General features: G+C 44.7%; 1 protein-coding gene across 1 annotated transcript in view; it reads right to left on the bottom strand.

The window, feature by feature from the left end:
- Nucleotides 1-26,049, bottom strand: part of LOC139256360 (sorting nexin-25-like) — a gene marked incomplete at its 3' end in the record, with an annotated part of 215,905 nt that extends 189,856 nt beyond the window's left edge. Inside the window, exons 1-2 of the mRNA XM_070874206.1 lie at nt 25,656-26,049; nt 25,161-25,570 (exon numbers count right to left, since the gene is read on the bottom strand). Coding sequence (XP_070730307.1) covers nt 25,161-25,442 — 282 coding nt within the window. The remainder of the gene's footprint in view (nt 1-25,160; nt 25,571-25,655) is intronic.
- Between the last annotated feature and the right edge of the window lie 587 nt (nt 26,050-26,636).

Here is a 26,636-nt window from a genome sequence, read left to right as displayed (position 1 = left end):
TCCTACCAAAGCAATACTCCCAACCAGCATTCACAACACTGCCTCGAGTACAACAGTATTGGATCTGGTTCAATAAACAAGAGAAAATGAAAATGTCACCAATGTGATAATAGCAAAGGATTTGGACAATTTGTAAAAAAAAATGGACAAAAAAGGGCAAAGAAGGAAGAAAGAGAGGTAGAGAAGCAGAGAAGTTTAGGCAGGGAATTCCAGAGCTGAGGGCCTAGGCAACAGAAAGCACGGCCATCAATGGTTGAGCGATTATAATCAGGGATGCGCAAGAGGTACAGTCAGTGCTGTGTACAAATAACTCAATTATGTTTATCAGATGTGCACCGTAATGGGTTTGACTGCACATGGCCACACAAAAGCAGAATTTAGAGCGAGCTATCAGGCACTTGTATTACTAACAGGAAGCTGCAAAGCTGGCCAAAGCTGAGCTCCCTTTCCTAAAATTCTCAATATGGCCTGGTTACTTGGAACATTTGGACCAAAGAGCCCAATTTTCCCCAACCCCTTTTTTCGGCGCACTTACCTTAAATGCATGCTCCTCGCCCTCCCAGATTGTCTTGCGGGCTGTGAACAGGACCCGATGCTCGCAGCCCCTATCCCTGGCCGAAGGGATGTCCTGATGTTCGCCACACCCGATCCCCGGCCGAGTGGCCTCCCGCACCGGCCAGCTGACTTCCCGGGCCGAGGTAGGACTTGGACTTCAGTATTATTTTTTTTATTTATTGATGATTGTGCTTGAGAGTTTTGATTGGGAGGGGTGGGGGCAGAGAAGAATTTGGTGGGGTGGGCGGAAGAGAGAGAGAGAGAGAGAGAGAGAGAGAGAGAGAGTGTGTTTTGATAGGATGGGGTAGGGGGGAACTTTAAAAAAAAACTTGTTTCTGGCATAAAGGTAGGACTTCTATTTTTATTTGTTATTGATTGATTGCTTATTACAAAGCACTACGCAAACCACAAAAAGTAAGTCTTGGTGCAGCTTCCTTGTATTTTTTATTTGTTAATGAATGCTTATTTTTGTGCTTTGTTTAGTGCTTTGTGTGGCCATGTGCAGTCAAACCCATTATAGTGCACATCTGATAAACAAGTCATTGAATTATTTGTACACAGCACCGATTGTACCTCTTGCGCATCCCTGATTATAAATCGCTCAACCATTGGTGGCCGTGCCTTCTGCTGCCTAAGTCCTCAACTCTGGAATTCCCTGCCTAAATCTCTCTGCCTCTACCTCTCTTTCCTCCTTCAAGACGCTCCATACAACCTACCTCTTTAACCAAGCCTTGGGTCATCTGCCATAATTTCTCCTTGTATGGCTCGGTGTCAAATTTCTTGTCTGATAATACTCCTGTGAAACGCCTTGGGACGTTTTACTATGTTAAAGGCGCTATATATAGTGTTATAGTTGTTAGTGAACAGTTCTAGGCGCTTCACAGTTGTGAAAGAACTGTATTAATCCTGTGGCCCTTTTTTATCTTTTTTTTTTAAACAAATTGTCCAAATCCTTTGCTATTATCACATTGGTGACATTTTCATTTTCTCTTGTTTACTGAACCAGATCCAGTACTGTTGTATTCAAGGCAGTGTTGTGAAGCACTTCAATATTTTTCTTTGCTGGTTGGGAGTATTGCTTTGGTAGGAAATTCACTGTGTTAATGTTTTGTTTTTCCTTTACAGGTATAATGTCTGAAATCCGGCCACTTCAGGACTGAGTCTGTGCCGGTTTTTGGGTTTTGCTGGATTTCTGACTTCGCTGTTGGCGCTCCTCGCTGCCCGCCGATCCTCCACTCCTCCCCGCCCGCCGATTCCCACCACTCCGCGCTGTGTTTTTTATCCGTTTCCTCGTTCCCCGATGTCACCATCTTGGCCACCTCAAAAATGTCCAGTTTTCAGACAGTTACGGTTTTCGGAATTCCGGATTCGGGACGTTGTACCTGTAGTAGCTGCCGAGGACACAGTATTCTGAAGTCTCTACCAGCATTCAATTTGATTCATTGTTCATAGAAATCTTCCTTTCAACAGAGGTCTTTTTTCTCTGGTTCCGACATAGTCGATTGGGATCCCAGTAGACCAAATTTTCCATATCCCAGAGATTTTGTTATTAATAGTTTGATTTCTTTCCTTCTCCGCTGAAACTTTTGCCATCAACCTAAATATGCTTGAGTTGAAGGGGTATGACGGTAGCTTCCAGTCATTTCAACCTATCCGGAACCTAAAGAACAGGTGGTAGATGGAGAAAGCATAGGAGATACAACAACTGGCCGACAGCCACGATATACAAGGATTCTTCATTGCAGTCAAAGGCCACCTAGGGTCCAAACTCCCAAGGCCCCACCCCACTCCTGGCCAAGAACGGGGAAACACTCATCAAGGACACCGAGGCTGTCAGGGCCCGATGGAAGAAGCACTTTGAAGATGATCTCAAATCGTGACTCTGCCTTTGACTCGCGCGTTCTCGACTCCATCCCGCAGCATGCGACCCGCCACCAACTCGGTGAAACTCCAACGTTGCACGAGGTAGGCGAAGCCATAAAACAGCTCAAGAATAACAAGGCTACGGGTACGGATAGAATCCCTGCTGCGATGCTAAAATATGGCGGAGAGGCGCTGTTGGCGCGGATACATGACCTCATCTCTCTCATCTGGAGGGAGGAGAGCATGCCAGGAGATCTCAGATGCAGTGATTGAGACCATTTTTTAAAAAAGGAGACAAGTCCGACTGCGGAAACTACAGGGGAATCTCCCCATCAGCCACTGGGAAAGTTGTTGCTAGAGTCCTCCTCAACAGTCTTCTCCCTGTGGCCAAGGAGCTCCTCCCGGAGTTGCAGTGCGGATTTCGTCCCCTAAGGGGCACAACGGACATGCAGCGCGACAGCTGCAGGAAAATTGCCTGGAACAGCGCCAGCCTCTATACATGGCCTTTTTCGATCATTAAAGGCCTTTGACACCGTCAACCGTGAGAGTCTATGGAGCGTCCTCCTCCATTTCGGATGCCCCCAAAGGTTTGTCAACATTCTTCGCCTGTTTCACGATGACATGCAGGCCGTGATCCTTACCAACGGATCCATTATAGACCCAATTCACGTCCGGACCAGGGTCAAACAGGGCTGCATCATCGCTCCAACCCTCTTCTCAATCTTCCTCACCGCCATGCTCCACCTCTCAATCAACAAGCTCCCCGCTGGAGTGGAACTAAAACCAGTGGGAAGCTGTTTAACCTACGCCGCCTCCAGGCCAGGTCCAAGATCACCCCAACCTCTGTCATTGAGCTGCAGTACATGGACGACGCCTGCATCTGCGCACAGAGGATATAGTCAATGTATTCACTGAGGCACATGAAAGCATGGGCCTTATGTTTAACATCCGTAAGACAAAAGCCCTCCACCAGTCTGTCACCGCCACACAGCACTGCCTTCCAATCATCAAGATTCACGGCACGGCCCTCGACAACGTGGACCATTTCCCATATCTCGGGAGCCTCTTATCAAAAAGGCAGACATTGATGCGGAGATTCAACATCGCCTCCAGTGCGCCAGTGCAGCCTTCGGCTGTCTGAGGAAAAGTATGTTTGAAGACCAGGCCCTCAAATCTACCACCAAGCTCATGGTCTACAGAGCTGTAGTAAAACCCACCCTCCTGTATGGATCTGAGGCATGGACGATGTATAGAAGGCACCTCAAGTCGCTGGAGATATATCACCAATGATGTCTCCACAAGATCCTGCAAATCCCCTGGGAGGACAGTCGCACCAACATCAATGTCCTCGACCAGGCTAAATCCCCAGTATTGAAGCACTGACCACACTGGGCAGGCCACATAGTTCACATGCCAGATACGAGACTCCTTAAGCAAATGCTTTATGCAGAGCTCCTTCATGGTAAACAAGCCGAAAGGTGGGCAGCAGAAGCGTTACAAGGACATCCTCAAAGCCTCCCTGGTAAAGTGCGACATCACCACTGACACCTGGCCGAAGACCGCTCGAGGTGGAGAAAGTGCATCTGGGAGGGCGTTGAGCTCTTGAGTCTCAACGCAAAGAGCTTGAAGAGGCCAAGCGCAGGCAGCGGAAGGAGCGCGCGCTAAACCAGCCCCACCGACCCCTTTTCTCGACGAATGTCTGACCCACCTGTAACAGGGTCGGTGGCTCTCATATTGGACTGTACAGCCATCAAAGAACTCACTTTGGGAGTGGAAACAAGTCTTCCTCGATTCTGAGGGACTGCCTATGATGGATGATTTTTGTGCTTTGTTTGGTGCTTTAAATGTGCTAACCTGCGCTGAATTCTTAACTGCCCGCAATTTTTTTCGGAGTTGGCCACATACGCTGACCTAAGTCGATTTAAAGTAAGTTTTAGCTAGCCAAAGTGGCATAAATGGCCAAAACTGGGAACGCCCCCATTTGGGGAAAAAAAAACTGAAAAAAAAAAAATCATACCTAACCGACTTACTCTGGAGCAGATTTTGGGGGGAAAATAGCATTTTTTTAAACTTATGCCGGAAAAAACTTACTCCAAAAAAATTGATGCAAGTCATGGCCAAAATTGGGCCCAATGTCTCTGCAACAATCAAAGAGGAAAAATATTACATGAACCAAGAAATTAGACATTTTAACATTGTCCATTCAGCTCATTTTGCTTTTGCCAGGACTTAGCTCCACTTTGGTGAGATCTAATCATTTGTCTACCTTTTTCCCCATATCCAATGAAAATGTACAGAATCATACAAACATTAGAAAATAGCTTCCCTAACCATAAACTGATTGCTCAATTTTGCCCCTTTAAAATAAAAAAGCAATTTCCAGCTACTACCCTAGACTGAAAGTATCTTAGCATTTATTTGTTGCATCATATTAAACATTTTGCCATCCTGTTGTAGTTAGATACTAATTCACAAACTTGGCTGCTAAACTTTGTGATAAATGCATAATTTTAGAACACTGCAAGATCCCATGCCAATACTCCGATAAACATACAACATGCCGTTCAGCATTTACCCTCAGGTTATGGGTTAAACCCTGTCTGCACAGTTGACTGGGAGCTATTATCTAAGAAGCCAGATTCTTCCCTGGCTTATCTATTCCAAGTGCCTCTCTCTAATTGGAGCAAGAGTTCAGAAAGTTCTTTTTAAGCTGCCTAAAACTGTCGTGAACCCTTTATGCTTTCCCACACAGTACCACAGCAGAAATCAAATCATAATTTTTGTCTGCCATATGGCATTCTGCTCCAACATTATTTTGGGCCACAGCTTAATTAAAGCACTGCAGTTTTCAGATTTGTAAGGACACTAATTTAACAAGAACTTGCAATTATCATAAAAATGACGAAAGGCGCGTCACAGAGCCATCATCAGACAATAATGGGATCTGAGCCAGAGACAGAGATATGACAAAGCATGACCAAAAGCTTGGTGAATATGTGAGTTTCAAGGAGGGTCTGAAAGCAGTTGAGGGAGCTGGTGAGGCATGGGGTTTTGGGAGGGAATTCCAATGCATGGGGTCTAGATGGCTGCCCAATGTTTGGGCAAGGGAAGAGTAGAATTCACAAGCCAGAGAGTTCCTGATTTTGGGGAGGACAAACAAAGATGGGTTATAATGCTGGAGGAGATTATAGAGATAGAGAGGGACAAGGTCATGGAGAGATTTAAACAAGAGGATGAACATTTTAAATTGAAGGCTTTGGGGGGGGGGGGGGGGGGGATGCCAGGAGCCAATGCAGATCAGAAAGGACAACGGTGATGAGCAAGTGCCAATTGATGCAGGATAGGATACAGGTAGGATTTTGGATTTTCTGGAAGGTGAAGGATGGAAGATAGCCAGGAGAGCATTGCAATATTTGTGTTTCGAGATGACAGATTCGTAGAGGGTTTCAGCAGCAGTGGTTTGTGGGAGGTGCGAAGGCGGGAGATGTTACGGAGGTGGAAGTAGGTGGACTTAGTGATGGAGAAGATACGGGGTCGAAAGCGCAGTCTAGGGGTCAGATACAATGCCCAAGTTCCGAATTGTCCAGTTCAATCTGAGACAGTGGCTGGGGAGGGGGTTGTAATCGGTGGCGAAGGTATGGAGTTTGTTGTCGGCACCAAGTCAATGACTTCAGCTTTACCAATATTTCACTGGAGGAAACTGCAATTCATACAAGACTGTATGTCGGACAAGCTAGCTGACAGGGCTGAGACAGTGGACAGATAGGGAGGTAGAGCACAATGTTGTCAATGTACACTTGGAAACTGATTGCACGTCTTCGGCACAGCATGTCGATGAGGAAGAGGATTCCAGAGTGGGAACATGAGTGGGAAGAGAAGCCATTGCAAAAACTGCTCTGGCTGTGGTTGAATGGTTAAGAGTGGAACCAAGCAAGCAAGACCGACCACTGAGTTGGACAACAAAGAGGACTGGGTGGTTGACCGTGTCAAAGGCTGCAGAGAGGTCAAAAAGGATGAGGGGGGGGGAAATGTACCATGGTCATAGTCTCAAGAACTATTTTTGATTAGAGCTGCATCGGTGCTGTGGCAGGGGCAGAAACCTGATTGGAAAGATTCATACATGGAGTCATGGAAAAGAATGGCAGACGACATATTCAAGGACTTTGAAGAAAAAGGAGGTGGAAGAGGGGGCAATCATTTGCAAGAGGTTGAAGGTGGGTTTGTCTGAGGAAGCGGGAGGTGATGGCGGTTTTGAAAGGAAGGGGCAAAAGTATCTGAGCAGAGGGAACCATTTGCCATGTCAGCCAGCATGGAAGCCAAGAAGGGAAGTTAGATAGTCAGCAATTTAGCGAGAATGAAGTCAAAGGGAGTAGGAGGTAGGTCTCACAGACAAAATGAGCTTGGACAGGGCATGGTAGATTAAGTGAGTGGGCAAAACTGTGGTGATGGAGTTCAGGGTGGAGAGGTTATCCACTTGGGACCCAAGAAAGATAGATCAGAGTATTTTCTAAATAATAAGATATTAGGAACGGTGCAGGAGCAAAGAGATTTAGGGATCCATATACAGAAATCACTATCAAATGTATGAGGGAGATGGAAGAGACACTAGAGAAAGATCTGAGATCAGAGCCTTGGGAGAAGTTTGCCTTTTGGGAAAGGGGAAGGGGATGCAGCACAGTGAGTTGAGTGGATGGTCTTAATCTTAGGGTCAAAACACAAAAATGATACTATCCCTTTACTATGCTAAGTACTGTTCATGCACATTCAATTTCTAATCTGCTGAGGCAGTGTAAAATTGATCACAACCAGGGCCGGATGGGCTGGGGCAAACTGATCCAAATGGACCTATAAATGTTTGTTCATGTTCATTACATTATGTATACGATTCTGATTATGAAAACATAGGCCAGTATATTCAACAATGAAAGTAGATATAGATTCTGGTTCTGGTAACATTGCAATATTAGATTCCTATACATATATAAAAATAGAAAAGATCTCGTCTCTGCAAAAGTAGGTATGTACACATTAGACCAATAAACAATATTTTCCTCTTATTGTCTATTCTATTTAGCCTATTTGGGAGGCCTTATGTTTTTTTCCTACATTTATTTGGTGGGCCTATGTTCTTTGGTGGGCCTGGGGCTGCAGCCCCATCCGCCCCATGGTTAATCCAGCCCTGACAACGACTGTTAACTATGCATTACCCAGTTCATTTAATAGCCGTAGAAGGATTCCAGACAAATAAATAACTATTTCAAATATCAATATCTTGCATCTTTAACAAGGATCTTTCATCAACCCATTTTTAATTCTGCTACAAATCGCTGGAGACAACACGAGACACAGCCACTTGGTATGGAAATTAGTGCTGCAAGCTTTCATTTCAATTTATTTTGCTTCACCAAAATAATATAAAAGTTAGGCTGGAGTTATAATCCACCCAGTGCCAAGTGCAAGCAAAGTGGGACAACCTCCTGGAGTGAGTTTCACACCAGTTAAGGAGTCAGCTCCAGACTGACTCCTGAATTATACTTGTACTTTTGCATTGCTGTGCCTTTGCACTGTGTCAAGCTGGCAGTATATCTCTAGTCATCAAGCCACATTATTTTTCACTACAGCTTTTATAAAATCAGACAACCCTTCTTTTAAAATAATATGGGAATCATTTCCTAATGCAGTCAGTCTCACCTCCCTCCAGATCAGCTGTAGTGATAAGATGCGATTGCAAGTTTACCACAGTGCTATCTTGCTATGCACATCCCAGACACCACCGTTGCTCCTCCAAAAGTAGCTCTGAGCTGTTTTGCAATTTCCTATATTCTTCTCCAGAGTTTCAGTTCCCTTTCCCCTGCATGCTTGGAATAGATTGCAATAACAGTTGTCCATTTCCAATTATTTTGTGGGTTTTTTTCTATATTAATGAATGGGGATTCACAATATCAGTGATCCTGCCTCCACCATTTTGTGAATTATCATTTAAACATGAATTGGGATGATTGAAGAGAACAGCCAAGGAAAGGACACATTCTTGGACTCATCACACTTCTCTCCTGGACCCAGCAGAAGAAAAAATGCAGTTTCAACTACTGAACTCTTCAATTAACTTGTGGAAAAATGCCTTGAAGAGCTTTTTAAAAGAAAATATTTATAAATTGCTATTTTAGAATGTGCTGAGCAAATTCCTTATTTGGTAATAAAAACAGTGCATTTGCAAGTGACAAGCAACCTGACCTCTCTGTTGCTGTTTATATTAGGATTTTTCAGATGACAACAACTTGCATTTATCTAGCTTCTTTGACGTAGTACAAACGTTCCAATGTGCTTCACAGGAGCATTATCCAACATAATTTGGCACAAGATGACAATTTGCTGCAACTAAAAAATATATCATTTTAACTACAACAGAACTGCTGATTCATGGTTGGAATAGACAGCTGGATCTTCCCCTACACCTCCTTTGCCTGCACAAGAGATAAATATTATAGGATCATAGGGCCCAAATTTCCCCAGGAGTTGCTGTTTTTTTTTGGAGAAACCTGATTTTTCTGGAGTATCTTAAAAATTCTCATTCTGCACATTTAATTTGTGCCAGTGTAAGTGAGTTAGTTAGGATATTTTTTAGTTTTTTTTTCCAAAAGTGGGCGTTACCAGCCACCTACGCCTGTTTTGGCCATTAAAGCCAGTTTGGACAGCCAATAGTTGCTCCAAACTAACTTAGGCCAGCATATGCGGCCACACAGAAAACCCTTGCGGAGAGTTAAGAAATCAGCGCAGGTAGGTAGAGATGGGGAGGGGGGAGGGGAGCACAGAGGATTTTGCAAAGCACTAAAAACCTTCACAACATTAAAGAAGCATAAAAACCATCAATAATAAATAAATAAATAATAAAATTTAAAACTTAAGTCACCTCGTGTATGCAACTGTGCACACTCTGCTAAGCGCTTCACCATGGCTGCTGGTGCTTCGAAACAACAGGATTCCATGAACTCTGTGGGAACCTGTCTGACAGACATGCCACTCCTGTTATTCTCTGGAGGCTTTTGGTTCTTTGCTTTGCACAGGCATCCCCTGCCCAATCACCAATTATTCCCGTGTAAGTATCAGCAGGCTGTTCAGCCATGGTGAGGCATCACAGCTGTGCCTGATCCCATCCTTGCTTGACGTTCACACGTATGCGATTCCAACAGGTGTCACTGGATTGTGATCGGGGGCAGGTGTCACAGTGACTCTGAGGCCACATCTACACACCCTTACCGCAGCCGTGCTGAGATCCCTTCGGCCAGGAATAGTGGCGGCGACACGCTGGGAGGGTGAGGAGCTACTGCGCATGTGTACAGACTCCACTGCGCATGCGCGCAGCTGCCGGCACTGTTTTTGGCGCAGGGCTGTAGCTCTGCCCCCCACTTGACGAGAAACGCCACACCAGGACCCGAGACACAGAGCAGAGCGGCCAGAATTCTTGACAAGTCTTTTGGCGCCGTTTTGAGCGCACAAAGTCGGCGCATCTCGGGAGAGTGCGCCGGAAAAGGGGGTTGGGGAAATTTGGGCCCATAGAATGGTTACAGCAAGGAAGAAGGACATTCGGCTTGTCGGGCCCATGCTGGCTCTCTGCAAAACCACCTCAGCTAGCCCCACTCCCCCACCCTTTCCCCATAGCCCTGCAATTTTTTTTCTTTCAGGTACTTATCCAATTCCCTTTTGAAAGCCACGATTGAGTCTGCCTGCATCACCCTTTCAGGCAGTGCATTCTAGATCCTAACCACTCGCTGTTTAAAAACGTTTTTCCTCATGCCGCCTTTGGTGACTGTGACTCTCTTATTGAGAGACCGCACTGTCTACCTACACATTCCATCCACCACTCCCACCCAAACTGCAGTGGTGATTGAGTGTCTCTCAACTCCAGGTCCCATTTTGACCTAACTGACCTGCAGCTTCTTCTCGGAGTACCTCATCCATCACCAATCCTACTGCACTTCTTTCAAGGTCCTTATTGTCTATCCACCATCTGATTCGTTTAGTAACTAGTTCAGTAAAGCAGTAGCAGGACATTTGGAAAAGCAAAATTCGGTCAGGCAGAGTCAACATGGATTTATGAAGGGGAAGTCATGTTTGAAAAATTTGCTGAAGTTCTTTGAGGATGTAACGAACAGGGTGGATAAAGGGGAACCAGTGGATGTGATGCATTTGGACTTCCAGAAGGCATTTGACAAGGTGCCACCTAAAAGGTTACTGCACAAGATAAAAGTTCACGGGGTTGGGGGTACTATATTAGCATGGATAGAGGATTGGCTAACTAACAGAGAATCGTGATAAATGGTTCATTCTCTGGTTGGCAACCAGTAACTAGTGGGGTGCCATTAGGACCAGTGCTGGGACCCCAACTATTTACAATCTATATTAACGACTTGGAAGAAGGGACTGAGTGGAACGTAGCCAAGTTTGCTGACGATACAAAGATGGGAGGAAAAGCAATATGGGAGGAGGACACAAAAAATATGCAAAAGGACATAGACAGGCTAAGTGAGTGGGTAAAAATTTGACAGATGGAGTATAATGTTGGAAAGTGTGAGGTCATGCACTTCGGCAGAAAAAAAATAAAAGAGCAAGTTATTATTTAAATGAAGAAAGACTGCAAAGTGCCGCAGTACAGTGGGACCTGGGGGTAATTGTGCATGAAACACAAAAGGATAGTATGCAGCTATAGCAAGTGATCAGGAAGGCCAATGGTATGGAGCAGAAAAGGGGATGGAGTATAAAAGCAGGGAAGTCTTGCTACAGCTATATAAGGTATTGGTGAGACCACACATGGAATACTGCGTGCAGTTTTGGTTTCCATATTTACGAAAGGATATACTTGCTTTGGAGGCAGTTCAGAGAAGCTTCACTAGGTTGATTCCGGGGATGAGGGGGTTGACTTATGCGGAAAGGTTGAGTAGGTTGGGCCTCTACTCATTGGAATTCAGAAGAATGAGAGGTGATCTTATCAAAACATATAAGATTATGAGGGGGCTTGACAAGGTAGATGCAGAGTGGATGTTTCCACTGATAGAGGAGACTAGAACTAGAGGGCATGATCTTAGAATAAGGGGCCACCCATTTAAAACAGAGATGAGGAGAAATTTCTTCTGAGGGTTGTAAATCTGTGGAATTCACTGCCTCAGAGAGCTATGGAAGCTGGGACATTGAATAAATTTAAGACAGAAATAGACAGTTTCTTAAACGATAAGGGGATAAGGGGTTATGGGGAGCGGGCGGGGAAGTGGAGCAGAGTCCATGATCAGATCAGCCATGATCTTATTGAATGGCGGAGCAGGCTCGAGGGGCCGTAGGGCCTACTCCTGTTACTATTATTTTTTTGTTCTTATGTTGTTATTTAGTGCCCTGCAACATAACTTCTTAAATTATATGGTTTTATTTTGGTGGTTGAGGGGGCAGGGTGGTTCGTGACTTTGTTGTAGCAAAATTTATGATTCATCATTTGCTATTGTTGTCTTGTGCATCATTCCAACGTTCACCGGAGATGTGCCATTATGGGGGCACATTGCGTATCCAGTATTAGCTCCATCCTTTGGTTTCTTCCATTTAGGAGAGCCGGTCCATTATGAGCTGGCAAAGTGCGACTCTTGGGCTAGCAGCATCTCCACGCTGCCTCCCCCGTGGATGGTGTGGCTATCCAATGGGGGCATCGCCAGGCTGCTCTTCGTCATCCTCCTCTTCCTGAGGTGGGCATGCAATCCCCAGTGGCAATGCCTGGCCCCTCATGATGGCCAAGTTGTGTAACATGCGGCACACCACAATGAAATCGGATACCTGTTGAGGGGAATATTGAAGGCTACATTGGTCTGCCTGTAGGAGATGGCATATCTCAGTCATCACTTCCTTTCGGAAACGCAGCCTTCTCACACACTGCTCATCAGAGAGCTGGAGGTATGAATGTTGGTGCCTATAAACCCATGCAGGGTAAGCCCTCCTCCCCAGACATCTTCGGCCTCTCCTCATCCATGGGCTGACCTGGCCAAGAACCCCCCTTCTAGTTTGACGCTGCCTGGCAATAGCATGGAGCTTGATTACACCGGCGAACTAGTAGTTCCCCCATTTTCTTACTCACCTTATATGGGCATTGTAATGGCAGATAAAAGTGCAGTTTGCAAGTCAGAGCTTCACGCAGCATGATGTGCGCAACCATTGCAGTCAATGTGACCTGCGATGTAGGATCCTCGTCCCATTTAAAAACGCTGCCAATACTGCCTGTTACATCCTGGAAACACCTAGTTTTTCAGACGTTTCCTGGGGCAGGCATTAAATGAGACGTTAGGGGCGAATTTTGCATCCGGGGCACTAGCAGAGCATTGCACGACGATTGACGTCATGATCTCAGTGAAATTAGAGGACAGGGTGGTAAGTTGTTGCGCCACTGCAAACTATGAGCCGAATTTGCCGGCCAGGCAGCTAAAGCTGGATGCCCGGCGTTACACATAGAAACACCATTTACCGCCCAGCCGAGGCGCAAACTGAGGTGCAAGTGAGCTGAAAATCCAGCCATATACCTCTATTCATGAAGGCAAGGTTCCTGTAAGCTTTTTTAACCGATTTCTCAACCTGCCCTGCCACCTTCAATGATTTGTGCACATATACCCCTTGGTCTCGGTTCATGCACACCCTTTAGGATTGCACCCTTTACTTTATATTTCCTCTCCTCATTCTTTCTACCAAAATGTATCAGTTCTCACTTTACTGTGTTAAAATTCATCTGCCACGTCCACCCACTCCACCAGCCTGTATTTGTACAATGTTCACTGTACTTCCAAGTTTTTCATCATCTGCAAATTTTGAAATTGTGCCCTATACACCCACATCATTAATATACATCAAGAAAAGCACTGGTCCTCGAACCGAACCCTGGGGGAACAACACTGTGTACCTTCCTCCAGGCTGAAAAACAACCGTTCACCACTACTCTTGTTTCCTGTCACTTAGCCAATTTCATATCCATTCTGCTACTGTCCCTTGTTTAAAAATTTGTTCATGGGATGTGGGTGTCGGCGGCAAGGCCAGCATTTATTGCCCATCCCCAATTGCCCTCGAGAAGAACTGCTGTTCTTTTTGTAGCGGTTTGGTACAACAGAAGATAGTTAAGAGTCAACCACATTGTTGTGGGTATGGGGTCACATATAGGCCAGACTTCCCTGAAGGGCATTAGTGAACCAGATGGGTTTTTAAACGACAATCCGGTAGTTTCATGGTCACCATTACTGATGCTAGCTTTTATTCCATGGACTTTAACTTTGCTGGCAAGCCTATTATGTGGCACTTTGTCAAACGCCTTTTGGAAATCCATGTACACCACGTCAACCACATTGCCCTCATCAACCCTCTCTGTTACCTCAAACTTGATCAAGTTGGTTAAACATGATTTACCTTTAACAAATCCGTGCTGGCTGTCCTTAATTAATAGACACTTGTCCAAGTGACTATTAATTTTGTCCCCGTTTATTATTTCTAAAAGCTTCTCCACTAGCGAGGTTAAACTGACCGGCCTGTAGTTGCTGGGTTTATCTTTACACCCTTTTTTGAACAAGGGTGTAACATTTGCAATTTGCAATTCTATCCAAGTGTCAGACATCATCAAATTTCAAATGATTTGATTATTTTGGCACATATAACCCAGACTATATTAACCTAGATAGCACTGTATCAATTGTCATTTACTTAATAAAAGTCAAACTTTTTAAATACTACACGGTTGAATTTTAATCCTCTGAGAAGATAAAATCCTTGGGTGTCTATGATCTTCTAACAGTACACACTTCTTAGGCCTCAGTCTGCACTTTTTTCCTCTTAATTTATGGGCCCTTGCCTGAAAATATTGATCACTGTTCTTAAAATATATCTTTTTTAAACTATAAAATTGGTTCAACAGTTTTCTTTTTAATTCTTTAAGAAAAGTTTATAGTAAAATCTCTCACTGATTTGAGCTAAAGCTTCGGCTCAATTCACAGAACACAACAGCAATGTTAACAGCATCAGAAAAAACTCAACTAATTTCAAACTAATACCAATAAATACATTCTCGTATCTGGTATAAATGTGATACATTTTATGAGGAAAACAAGGAATGGGAGTTGTACACTCAGTGGAAAGACACTAAAGGCAGTGAATGAACCTAGAATTCGACTAGGATTCCTTACACGTGCAAACAGAAATACCATAAATGAAAGGGCAGACATTTAGTGATTTACAGATAGGGTCATAAGAATACAAGTCGAAACAATCAGTGCTACATTTGTTCACAGCAATGATTAGGCCACAGTTGGAGTATTGTATGCAGTTCTAAGTACCCCATTATAGAAAGGACACCAAAGTCACAGCATACAGCATAGATTCACCAGGATGATGGCAGGGATAGGAAATTATAGCATCTTGGAGAGACTTGAGCTACTGGGACTGGGGAGATTATGGGGAGGAGGTTTATAAAATAATAAAAGGTTTTGAAAGATAAGGTAAATAGGGAAAGGATATTCTTCTGCTTGCGGTGTCAATGACAAGGAGTCATCAATTTAAAATAATTAAGAGTGAGGAGAGGGGTTAGAAGAAATTCTCCACATATGGGGCTAGAGTTTCCCTAACCTGTTTTTCTGGCGCCCTCACCCGAGGTGCGCCGCTTTTGTCCGCCTCCAAGCGCACCGAAAAATGACGCCTGAATTCTCAGCCTCTCCTCGGTGATGGCGCAGCGTGGCCCAATGGATTGGGGGCGGAGCCAGGTCCCGCGCTGAAAACAGTGCTAGGACCTCTGCGCATGCGCGCTAGAGTCTGCGCGCATGTGCAGTAGCTCCTGGCAGGCCATTTCTGCAAACGCACGCTGCAGGCTGTGTGTGAGGGCCCGAAGCACGCCGTCCCTAGCCCTGGCCGAATGGGCTCCCTCATCGGCGGCCCGCTGCATTCCCTAAGGTAGGACTTCTATTTTTATTTGTGATTGATTTTGGTGCTTTAGGTGCAGGGTTCCTTCTATTTTTTTTATTTACTGATTGCTTATTACTTTGGTCTTGGTGCTTTAGGTGCAGGGTTCTTTCTATTTTATTTGTTAATTAATTGCTTATTACTTTTTGTGCTTTGTTTGGTGCTTGATGGTGCTTTAAATGTAGTTACTTGCGCCGATTCCTTAACTCTAGGTAAGGTTTTTCTGTGCGGACAGAAGTGGCAACATGCACTGCCCTAAATTAGTTTGGAGCAACTATTTGCTGGCCAAGCACCTAAAACAGGGGTAAGTGGCTGGGAACGCCCCCTTTTGAAAAAAAAACCTAACTTACTCACTTACACTGGCACAAATTAAATGACCAGACTTGCAACTGAAAAGATAGTCCAGAATAATCAAGTTGCTCAAAAAAAAAGGAGCAACTGCTGGGGAAACTTGGGCCCCGTGGTTTCCAGAGCATGGACTGCTTTGCCACAGGAAGTGGTTGAGGCAGAACCATTGCTGTTTTGAAGGGAAATTTGACTACTTGAAGCAAACAAAGGTGCTGAACTCTGGGGAAGAAGCGAAGCTGCGGGATTAGTTTGGATTCCTCTAGCAAAGCCGGCACAGATACCATGATCCAAATGGCCTTGTTGTGTGCTGTAAACTCCAATGGTTCTAATAGGGCCTGCTATTTCTACATCCAAAACGAAGAGTCACTGCTAACATGCATTCCTTCAAAAGCTAAACATTTCTCCCATTCGCTCATTACATTCAAGGTGATCAGGTCTTACCAAGAGGGAGAAAGATCCTCATTTCTGGAACATCTTAACATTACAAATCAATAGCAACAATGAACAGATGAGATGGTGTTTGGCACTTGCACAAACATCAGTGCATGGACAAATCCAAAGATTGCAATGGCAGGACTTGCCCCTCAAAGCATGAAGGTTCGTGCAGATCCTTCAGAGTGCTGTCATAAGTAATCAGAATTGCATTACCTCAACTTAAACTAAAACAGAAAATGCTGGAAATACTCAGCAGATCAGGCAGCATCTGTGGAGAGAGAAAGAGAGTTAAAGTTTCAGGTTGGTGAAACCAAACAAAACACGGGCCTGAATGAACACGTCACTGAATTAATATCCTACATTTTTGGAAAAGCAAAATTCTGCAAATGCTGATGAAAGGTCATCGACCTGAGACGTTAACTCTGCTTCTCTCGCCACAGACACTGCCTGAGTATTTCCAGCATTTTCTGTTTTTATATCTCTTTATGAAAGATGCTCATATTTAATGCAATAGAAACACTGACAATACTGGCATATTGCACACAAAATTCTTCTCATTAAAGATAACTTGATGAGCTTATATGGAGTAAAGTAATTAAACTTAATTTTTTTTATAAATGCAACAGATTTATTTCAGCAGATGTCACCCAGGCAAGCAGAAATAAACAATTGATGTTGGTGCCTGTAGCAGCTTAATATACATGTCAAATAATGGCTAGATATTATCACCCAATTTGATAAGCTGGCACAGAAAGTGAGCAGCCGAGCTAGAGAAGGAAGGCAGAGATTGCTGATCTCAGCCAGGATGGTAGTAGGGGAACATTAATTGAGTTCAATGGACATGGGAGAGAAAAATCAGCTAAAGGCACAGCTTCTATTCCTTATTCACCAAACTCTGCTGGTAGTGTAAGTGTGTGGGGTGAGAACGGGGGTCTGGCTTGGTGTAGTTACTTCTCCATTGGTAAATATCCTGGTAACGCTCATGGCAGGTTCACACATGAAGAATGGCCACTTAAGCAAAGTATCAGAAGGCAACCAGGCCTGAGCGAAATCATACTCTGACAAGGAGTCTACGCCTTCCAGAGAGGTGGCAGTGAGAAAATGGGCAGAAAATGATGGAGAATTTTTTAAAAGGTGCATATTGCTAGTCCTAGGATGTGCTTGAAGTGGATGTAATTCTCCTTCCCATTTTATTTGAAATCCAAGGCAGGAAAGGCGGAATGGGGAAAGAAATCAGGTCTCGTTTAAAATAAAGCAGTAAATGGAGGGCAAGATTTACACAAAAATACCTGGGAAAAGTAATTGTGTGTGTGCATGCATCGAACACATTTAATGGCATATAACACAGCCAGCTTCAGCAGTATGTGTATAATCACGTCAGACCAGATTTATGGGAAAAAACATTGTCACTTTAACTTTTTTTGCTGAAGGGTTATTTTGTTTTGGAAATATACAGATAACCATCCAAGGTGCCTTTACACATTACAATCCTAAAATGAATCAGCAGTCACAAGTTAGGGCACAGTTAATCTCGAAAATCCGGAGATTGCTGTCTGAGATGCACCACTCCGCTGTAAACTGCACGAAAATGGCAGCTCACCGTCTGGCTCCCATTCAAAAAGGTATTGAATGGCGAAGTTCTTATACAGACGTCGTAGATACGGACTAAACTGGCCACGGAAAGTTAGGGTTTGCCATTCCAGTCTAAGTACAACGATGTGTATTTATATAGCGCCTTTAACGTAGTAAACCATCCCAAGGTGCTTCGCAGGAGTGTTATAAGACAAAATATTTGACAATGAGCCACACGAGAAATTAGGGCAGGTGACCAAAAGCTGAATCAAAGAGGTAGATTTTAAGGAGCATCTTAAAAGGAGGTGAGAGAGGTAGAGAGATTTAGGGAGGGAATTCCAGAGCTTAGGACCTAGGCAGCTGAAGCCATGGCTGCCAATGGTGAAGCGATTAAAATTGGGGATGCACAGGAGGCCAATTGGAAGAGTGCAAAGAACAAGAAGAAATGGAAGCTTTGCGTCACATCAATTAAACCATCTGCACTGCCACCATCGGAAGCAAAATGTCCCAGACACATGGTGCAGATTATAGAGTAATCAGTGGTCTTTTCCGCATATTTTGCAGAAGAAAGCAGACAGGCTCTTATTAATTAACAATAGGAATGAAATTCCTAATTTTTGTTGTTTATAAAGGATTTTATTTCAAGAAGCCAACCAATCATTAAGCAGATTTCAAATTGAAAAAGGAAATGGTCTAGGTATAAACAAAAGTAGCTTTCCCCCCCCACAAGAGAAAAAACTCATTTCTTGTCACACTTATTGTAGCGATTTATATTCTTAATACAGCATTTACAACAGGGAACATTTATGGCACATGATTGTTCAGCAGTATAACATTCTTCAGGACCATCATCATGCAGTCCCTCGAAACGAGGATGACTTGCTTCCACGCCAAAAAAGGATAAGTTCACAGGTGTTCCTATGAAGGACTTAATATTCCAGGTCCTGAACTACATGTTGAAGGGTGGAAGATGCCTGTGCGTGGATTTTTTTTTTTTTTTAAAACGTGTGGTGGCCGTTGCACACCAACGACCACACGGGCTTGTCAGAGCTAGGTATTGGTCCAGTGATAAAGATTAACCAGGACGACTGGAGACCTGGTCTGCTGCACGGACCTAGTGCGCACACATATGCTGCCCCTGGGTCGGGTAGTAATGACTCATTCAAGAACCATGGGAAGAAAGGAAGCATAGTACAAAAGCTAGGATAGTGGTTTGGGAAGATTTAGACATCAAGGGTTGGCTTCTTAAAGGGGGGTGAAATGGGTGACGACCAATGCTCCCTCTAAGCTGCGGGGCTGCAGTAATGGGAAAGGTCCTGCGCGGACCGCTCACCGGATTTTACATTGCAAGTATGGCGTATGCGCAGAAATTTAAAGGGACCTCACAATAAAAGAAACAGGCCACACAGAACAAAGCACCGCTTACAGGGAACATTGGTGATGACAACTTCAAAAAGGTGGGAATAATGCATGAATAAAGGGAGAGGTTGATGAAGAAAAGCTGGGTGGTAAGATGTTGGATTGGTAATCCCCAGTATTCAAGGCTCTTGACTGCTTTAATTTCCAAAATTGAGCCTGTCTGCTTGGCTGCCTCTGTCCTCTCGTTACCACTCCCACTGCACCCTCCAACTTCTGGAATTTTGTCCCTTTTGCCCAGAGTTCTCGGAATCATTTCCTCCATGAAATTCGCCACTTGCTCTCTCTTCAGGACCAGGGCAGCAAAGACAGGCACAAAGGACCTATCTTACCTTTTCTGCAGGTGTATTTGGATTGGGTCACACTTTCTATAAAGCTGGAAATGAATGGCAATGTGCTCGCATTGGCAGGGTGCATTGTTCAGTTTATATGGGGACTGATTATACATGCTTCCAGGATAGGGGTCCAGAATTCTTGGTACTTTCTCATTTCTAGGTGGAAGTTGTAGATCATGTGCTCTGACTAGCATATGTCCCATAGGTGTATTATGGTGGGAAGGATAGGGTTTCACAATAGCACAGAGATGTAACTTCTTGCCACTATCTGCAAATGTTGTTGCTCTGTGGATCTCGGGCAGATTCCACATCCCAGGCAGACAGGAAAGTGGGTCCAAGGGGTTGCCTACGCTGGTATCACTTTGTATCATTGCAGGTCACGTTCCAGAATAGTTGGATTTAGGTGCAGAAGTAGGTGTGTGTAAGAATGCACCCAGATCACATTCCCTCCAGCAGTTATCTGACAGAGAGGGGCAGAATCGATTAAGTTTGTGTTTGAGTTGGCCCTCATCCATTTTACTGCAAGTGATGATTGTGAGAGTTTATTCCAGATTCTCCGTTATTTGGCGACCTTGGACACACATACGCTCCTTTCTGTGGGTTCTATCAGTGTGGGGCGAGTGCAATGTACAGGGCAAAGGTAGAGTTACAAGTGTCTGAGGGTTGATAACTATTAGCTGTAGAGAGGTCAGCTCTCACTGAAGTTACCAGTGTCGCCACCTCTGGGAGAAAGTGTTTGATTTAGAGATACCTGAACATATTCCACTGGGTAAGGTGGAACTTGTCCATTAATTCAAAAAGATAGAGGCACTGGGGAGGGTGCAGAGATGATTTACAAGAATGATACCAGAAATGCAAGGGTATACATATCAAGAAAGGATGAACAGGCTGGGTCTCTTTTCTCTTGAAAAAAGGCGGCTGAGGGCTGACCTAATAAAGGTCTTTAAAATTATGAAAGGTTTTGATAGTGTGGATAGAGAGAGAATGTTTCCACTTGTGGGGAAGAGCATAACTGGAGGCCATAAATACAAGACAGTCACCAAGTAATCCAATAGGGAACTCAGAAGAAAATTCTTTACCCTACAAGTGGTGAGAATGTGTAACTCGCCACCACAGGGAGAGTTTGAAGCGAATAGTATAGATGCATTTAAGGAGAGACTAGACAAGCATATGAGGGAGAATGAAATTGAGGGTTATGCTGATAGATTTAGATGAGGAAAGACGGGAGGAGGCTCAATCGGAGCATAAACGCCGGCATGGACTGTTTGGGCTGCATATCCTAGGTCATTATTGAAGGGACCAAGATCTTATCCTTGTGAAGGAGCTGGCTGAGCCTAGTGATGCCCCCACCATGCCAGGCTCTGAAACCACTTGTGATTGGTGCATCTGAGAGCTCCTCACCATGCCAAACCGGAAAGAGGGCTGGCACAACCCTCTTTCAGTCTTCCATGCAAGCCTCTTTCCAGATCAATGGCAGTAATGTAATTGGGGGCGGGGGGGGGGCGGTGTTTACTCCTTCTGACTTCCAGCCAAAGTCTGTGAGGGGCAATTCAGATTGTAAATTAGGATGGAAAGTTTCAGCTTCCCACACACAGCCATGGGTTCTGCAGCAAGGTGGTATTCCAATATCTGAGATACCTAGCTATAAGCAATTAAGGTTTGGAAGTCAGAGACCTCCCTTGAGCTCGAGAAGTTGTAGCTGTCCTTTTTTAAAAAAAAAAATTGGAGATTGAATGGCGCACCACCGTTTCGCTCCGACACAAGTTTGAATTCAACCCACGCTGATGGGACGCAAGTCTTTTCTCTCAGCTGACCGCAGGGCACAAGTTCCTTGTGGGCATGAGCTCACTGCACAAAACCGCCCACCATTTGTCGCAATTTATCAAATCTCACTCAGAGGAATGGTGTAAGAAATGGGAAAAATTCACATCTAGGCTACACTTGAGGACCACAGCACAAAGTCAATTTCACTCTACAACAGGCCGTGCTATCCCTCACCGGGGAATTCCTGATGCTAATATTGAGCACACAAGAATGAAAACAAGCTGCCAGTGCGAACATTCTGCAGCTTGGAGAGAAATAAAGTTACAAATAATTGGTGTGTGTGTGTGCGCGTGCGTTTGTGTGTTTGAGTGAGTGCTTTTACTTCTCCTCCTCTCTTCTCCAAGGCCAAAGTCAATGCACAATATGTAGCGAGTAAAAGGGGAGGGGAGGGAGTTTTGCATACCTACAATTTTAAATTGTTAGCATTCACGTTACTATAATCATTTTTTCTAAATAACAAGCAAGGCTCCTTCACTACATTTTTCATGCAATTTACAACCTTATCGGTAACATTTGTAGACAGCCTTCTGGTAAGGATACCACAGCCACCTTTAAAAATGGCAGGTTAGCAATATGAAGTGAATTAAACATGCATGTAGGTTACATACTGACGATATCTATTAAAATTAGGATTGCACTAGCATCAACTGAACAGTTGGAAAACCAAAGCCATCTATGAGGTCATCCAGAACTCTGCTGCCCATGTCATAACTCGCACCAAGTCCCATTCATCGATCATCCCTGTGCTCACTGATCTACGTTGGCTCCCAGTTAAGCAACACCTCATTTTCAAAATTCTCATCCTTGTTTTCAAATCTCTCCATGGCCTCACTCCTCGCTATCTCTCTTAAGTTCCTTCCCCCCCCCCCCCCCCCCCCCCCCGAGATAGCTGTGCTCCTCTAATTCTGGACTCTTGAGAATCCCCATTTTTAAATCGCTCAACCATTGGTGGCCGTGCCTTCAGCTGCTAATACCCCAAGTCCTTGAAACGTTTCCTCTGCCCACCTTGGACTCGCTTGCCCTCAAAGCCTCCTTGATAAAATGCAACATCCCCACCGACATCTGGGAGTCCCTGGCCAAAGACCGCCCTAAGTGGAGGAAGTGCATCCGGGAGGGCACTGAGCACCTCGAGTCTCGCCGCTGACAGCATGCAGAAACCAAGCGCAGGAAACGGAAGGAGCTTCCGGCAAACCAGTCCCACCCATCCTTTCCTTCCAACGACTGTCTGTCTGTCCCACCTGTGACAGAGACTGTAACTTCCGTATTGGACTGTTCAGTCACCTAAGAACCCACTGCCGATGATGATGATAATCCTAAGTACGGGAATTCCCTGCCTAAACCTCTCCGCCTCTCTTTCCTCCTTTATATAAATACAAATTATTGGTGGTGTTGTTTAAGACACTCCTTAAAACCTACCTCTTTGACCAAGCTTTTGGTTATCAGCCCTAATTTCTCCTTATGTGGCTTGATGTCAAATTTTGGTTTATAACTCTCCTGTGAAGCAGCTTGGGACATTTTACTTCATGAAAGGCGCTATATAAATACAAGTTGTTGTTGGTGGTGGTGGTGTTCACCTTTCAACAGAAATGTTGTACCTTTTATCCCAGTTCTATCCCTTCCCTAACTACTCACTCAAGCTGAACCAGTCAGCATATACAACCTTGGTATTCGACCCTTGAACCCCCATATCCTATCCATCACCAAAACATACATTCATCTTGCAAAACTGTCCACTTTCCTATGCTGCTGAAGCAATTGAGCATCGTTTTACCTCAAGCTTTGAATTCTCAAATGCCCAGCTCAGCAGCTTGCCAAATTCTTTTCAATACAGGCTCTAATTTTTCCAAAGCTCTTCCATCCAGATACCATCCCACACTAAGTTCCGTTCACTATCATCCCTGCCCTCACTTCCTGTCTCCCAATATAATGAATTCAAAATCCTTGTCTTTATTTACAAATCCCTCCACTGCTTCGCCCCACCCTATCTCTACAGCTCCTCCAACCTAATGTCCCAGCCTGTGCCTCTCTCACTCCTGGCTCCTGTGCATCCTCCTCCCATCATTCCTCACTTGTGGTAGAGCTTTCAGCCATTCTCTGCCCCATCCCTCTGGAATTCCCGCTCTATAACTCTCCACCTCGCAACTTCCCTCACTACATCTAAAGACGCAAAACAAATGTAATTTGACGCTTCTGATCCAACAGTCACCTGCCTGAAACACTATACAGGAAAGATCATGATCAATGTCACTGCCCATCAGCTCGCAAGAGTACAAGGCTTTCCCACCCAAAGCTCTGGAAACGACAGTTTAAACCATTGGATCATAAGGGGATTGACATCTCTGTTGTAACTGGCTTTAAAGGCGCTGCAAATACCCTGTCTACTTAGAAAATGTCACCTTATGTTACCTACATGGATCAATTTAAACACTAAAGTATGACTAAATTATCAATAGCCTGAAGCAAACCCAACAAGGAGTCCCAAAACTGAATGTTTTCAAAAATATAGCAAAAGAATTCAAGGCATACATATAATCAGGGGTTTTAAACTTCACTCAAAACTCATATAGATGCCATCTTGTTCATTAGAGCCCATTTGATGAAATAAACTGATCTTTTTACCAACCTCTCGCACACAAAAAATACACAAATACATCACTTAGCTCTGTCGCAGGACAACCACTTAACACAGCTCACATTTATAATCGAGCTTTTACATCTTTATCCGGGCTCGATTGGTGCCGCCCAGTTCGTGGAAATGCTGCTTACATTGCAGAGTAGCTCCGAGAATCAGAAGGCAGCAAATACATTAATTTGCACCATCCTACCCACTTATACAGTTGTGTTCCCTCAGCTACCCTGTATTAGCATTTCGAAAGAATAATGTGCAATTTTTTTTTTTAAATTGTGTTCACTTGCAGATTTTAACATGGCATAAACGAGAGAGAGGGGAAGAGCAGATGAGAGCCCACTGAGCAGGAGCCATAAGTGGAGAAAGCAAATACGAGAGAGCAGAAAGGGAGAAGGGGAATAAAAGAGAACAAGCGGTAAAGGAGGGAGGGGAGAGAGAGAGAGAGAGAGAGACACACACACACACGAGCAAAAGGTCTGGCTTGTATTAGATATTCTGGAATAAAAGATGCCCAGATACCAAAACAGAACCTGTGCCTGAGCCAGGTAGTGGAGTGGGAAATTAATCCACATTCCCACATAAATTCAGATCTTTTTACACCACTAGGGAGCATACCACATAGATGTAACAGTACATGGACCCAATCTTATCCAACCTATCTAGTGACCTGATCATATTGTCAACCAGAAATGAGTGGCATTTGAAGCTGAAATCAGTCTCAAAGGAGCTGATCACCGACAGAACAGATTTTCAACTGTCTTATCAGTGCATATTATGGATGGACCATAAAATGATACAGTACAGGAGGCTATTCGGCCCATTGCGCCTGTGGCGGTTCTTTGAAAGAACTATCCAATTAGTTCGGTTCCCCTGCCCTTTCCCCATAACCCTGCGGAAAAAATCCCCTTCAAGTATATATCCAATTCCCTTTTGAAAGTTACGATTGAATTTGCTTCCAGCACCCTTTTCAGGGAGTGTGCATTCCGGATCATAATAACTGGTTGTGTAAATACAAAATTCCCCTCATTTCCCCCTCTGGTTCTTTTGTCAATTATCATTGGGGGGGGGGGGGGAAGGGGTACTGGTTTCCACCCAAGTTTCCACTCATCCGTCCTTCTGTGGGGTTTTTTGGGTTTTATTTTGTAGACTGTGTGGTCTTTGCAGGTCAAGTTCCCCCGCTACCCACACACACACACACACATACATAAACCCAAGCATCTTACCGTGAGCTGCCGGAGCAGCTGGGGCGCCCCGGCGGCCGACCTCTCCTTGACTCGGGGGAAGCGGAGCGGCTTGAGGCGACTTTGCTTGGCCAGCACCAGGAAAGTGCCCAGCAGCAGGCTGCTCAGGGACAGCGCCGCGTAGAAGAGGAGCCTGCAGAGGAGCCAGGCAAAGAGCGAGGAAGAGGGCTCGCCCTCGACGCGGAAGAGCGAGGCGGCGAAGAGGCAGAGTCCGGCCAGGAGGAAGCAGTAACCGCGGCGGCCGTCAGGGCACATCGTGACCATCGCATCTCCTCCGGCGCACACAAGCTCGACCTTCTCCTCCTTTTAAACACATTGACGTCCATAACACTTGCAAACATGTAGAAGGCACTTGGAAAAATAAACAGACTGGGGAATTAAATCCGCGACACCTGGAGGGAAAAAAAATAAAACCATTTGAAATTGACACAACCCTTGCAACAACAACAAAAAAACAAGATCAGAAGGGCAACCAACCCTCTATGTGTGTTTTGTTGCAGCTTCTACATGTTCGCTGGGACTGAAGTCTCTCTGCCCACAGACTAGGGAACAAGCAGCCAGCAACCCATCGTCACCTTGACTCCTTTAATTGCTTAAACCCACAGATTTGTCATCTCGCTCTCTTCTCTTTTGGACGCCAGTCTCCAGTGAATGAAAACGTTCCTGCTTCTTAAATCATTCCTGAGGTTTTTTTTTGTGTGCTGCAAACCTTCCAGGCTCCTTCCCCTCTTATCGCCAGTCAATCTATCAATAAATCAGGAGGAGAAGAAAGAGGATGGGGGGAAAGTCCCGAGGATTTTTTTTGGTTTGCATCCATCAGGCAGCATGTGTGTGTGTTTTTCCCCCGACACAAGCCGATGATGACCCGTCGGTTTCAATCCGCGAGTTTCCTGTGCCACAGCGTCAGCACAATCCGAAAAGGAAACCAAATTTAAAAGGGGCTAAGTTCCAATTCTCAGCGGGTCCCACCAGGTTCTTCACTGCTTCAACTCGTGGCTGGAATTCCAGTCCATTTGTTTTGCAGAAACAGTGCACTTTCTATTTTTTTTTAAGCAAACTGTTCCTACCTTCACCGCATTGAGGTAAAGGTGGTGGGCCCCACAAGATGGAAATCAAATTCAAAAATCTTCTGCATAAGCACTGACCGAGCTATAATTCCCAGTCATGTGGCAAGCAATAAGAACACAAAAAATATGAGCAGGAATAGGCCATTTGGCCCCTCGAGCCTGCTCTGCCATTCAATAAGATCATGGCTGATCTGATCTTGGCCTCAACTCCACTTCCCTGCCCGCTCCCCATAAGCCTTGACTCCCTGATCATTCAAAAACTGTCTATCTCTACTTTCAATTTATTCAACAACTCAGCCGCCACAACTCCCTGGGTAGAGAATTCCAAAGATTCACAACTCTCAGAGAAGAAATTCCTCCTCATTTCTGTTTTAAATGGGCTACCCCTTAT

This window comes from Pristiophorus japonicus, unplaced genomic scaffold (assembly GCF_044704955.1).
Source record: "Pristiophorus japonicus isolate sPriJap1 unplaced genomic scaffold, sPriJap1.hap1 HAP1_SCAFFOLD_710, whole genome shotgun sequence".
NCBI classification, from domain to species: Eukaryota; Metazoa; Chordata; class Chondrichthyes; family Pristiophoridae; genus Pristiophorus; species Pristiophorus japonicus.
The sequence above is the reverse complement of the archived record's forward strand: the minus strand, read 5'-3'. Positions and strand labels throughout refer to the sequence as shown.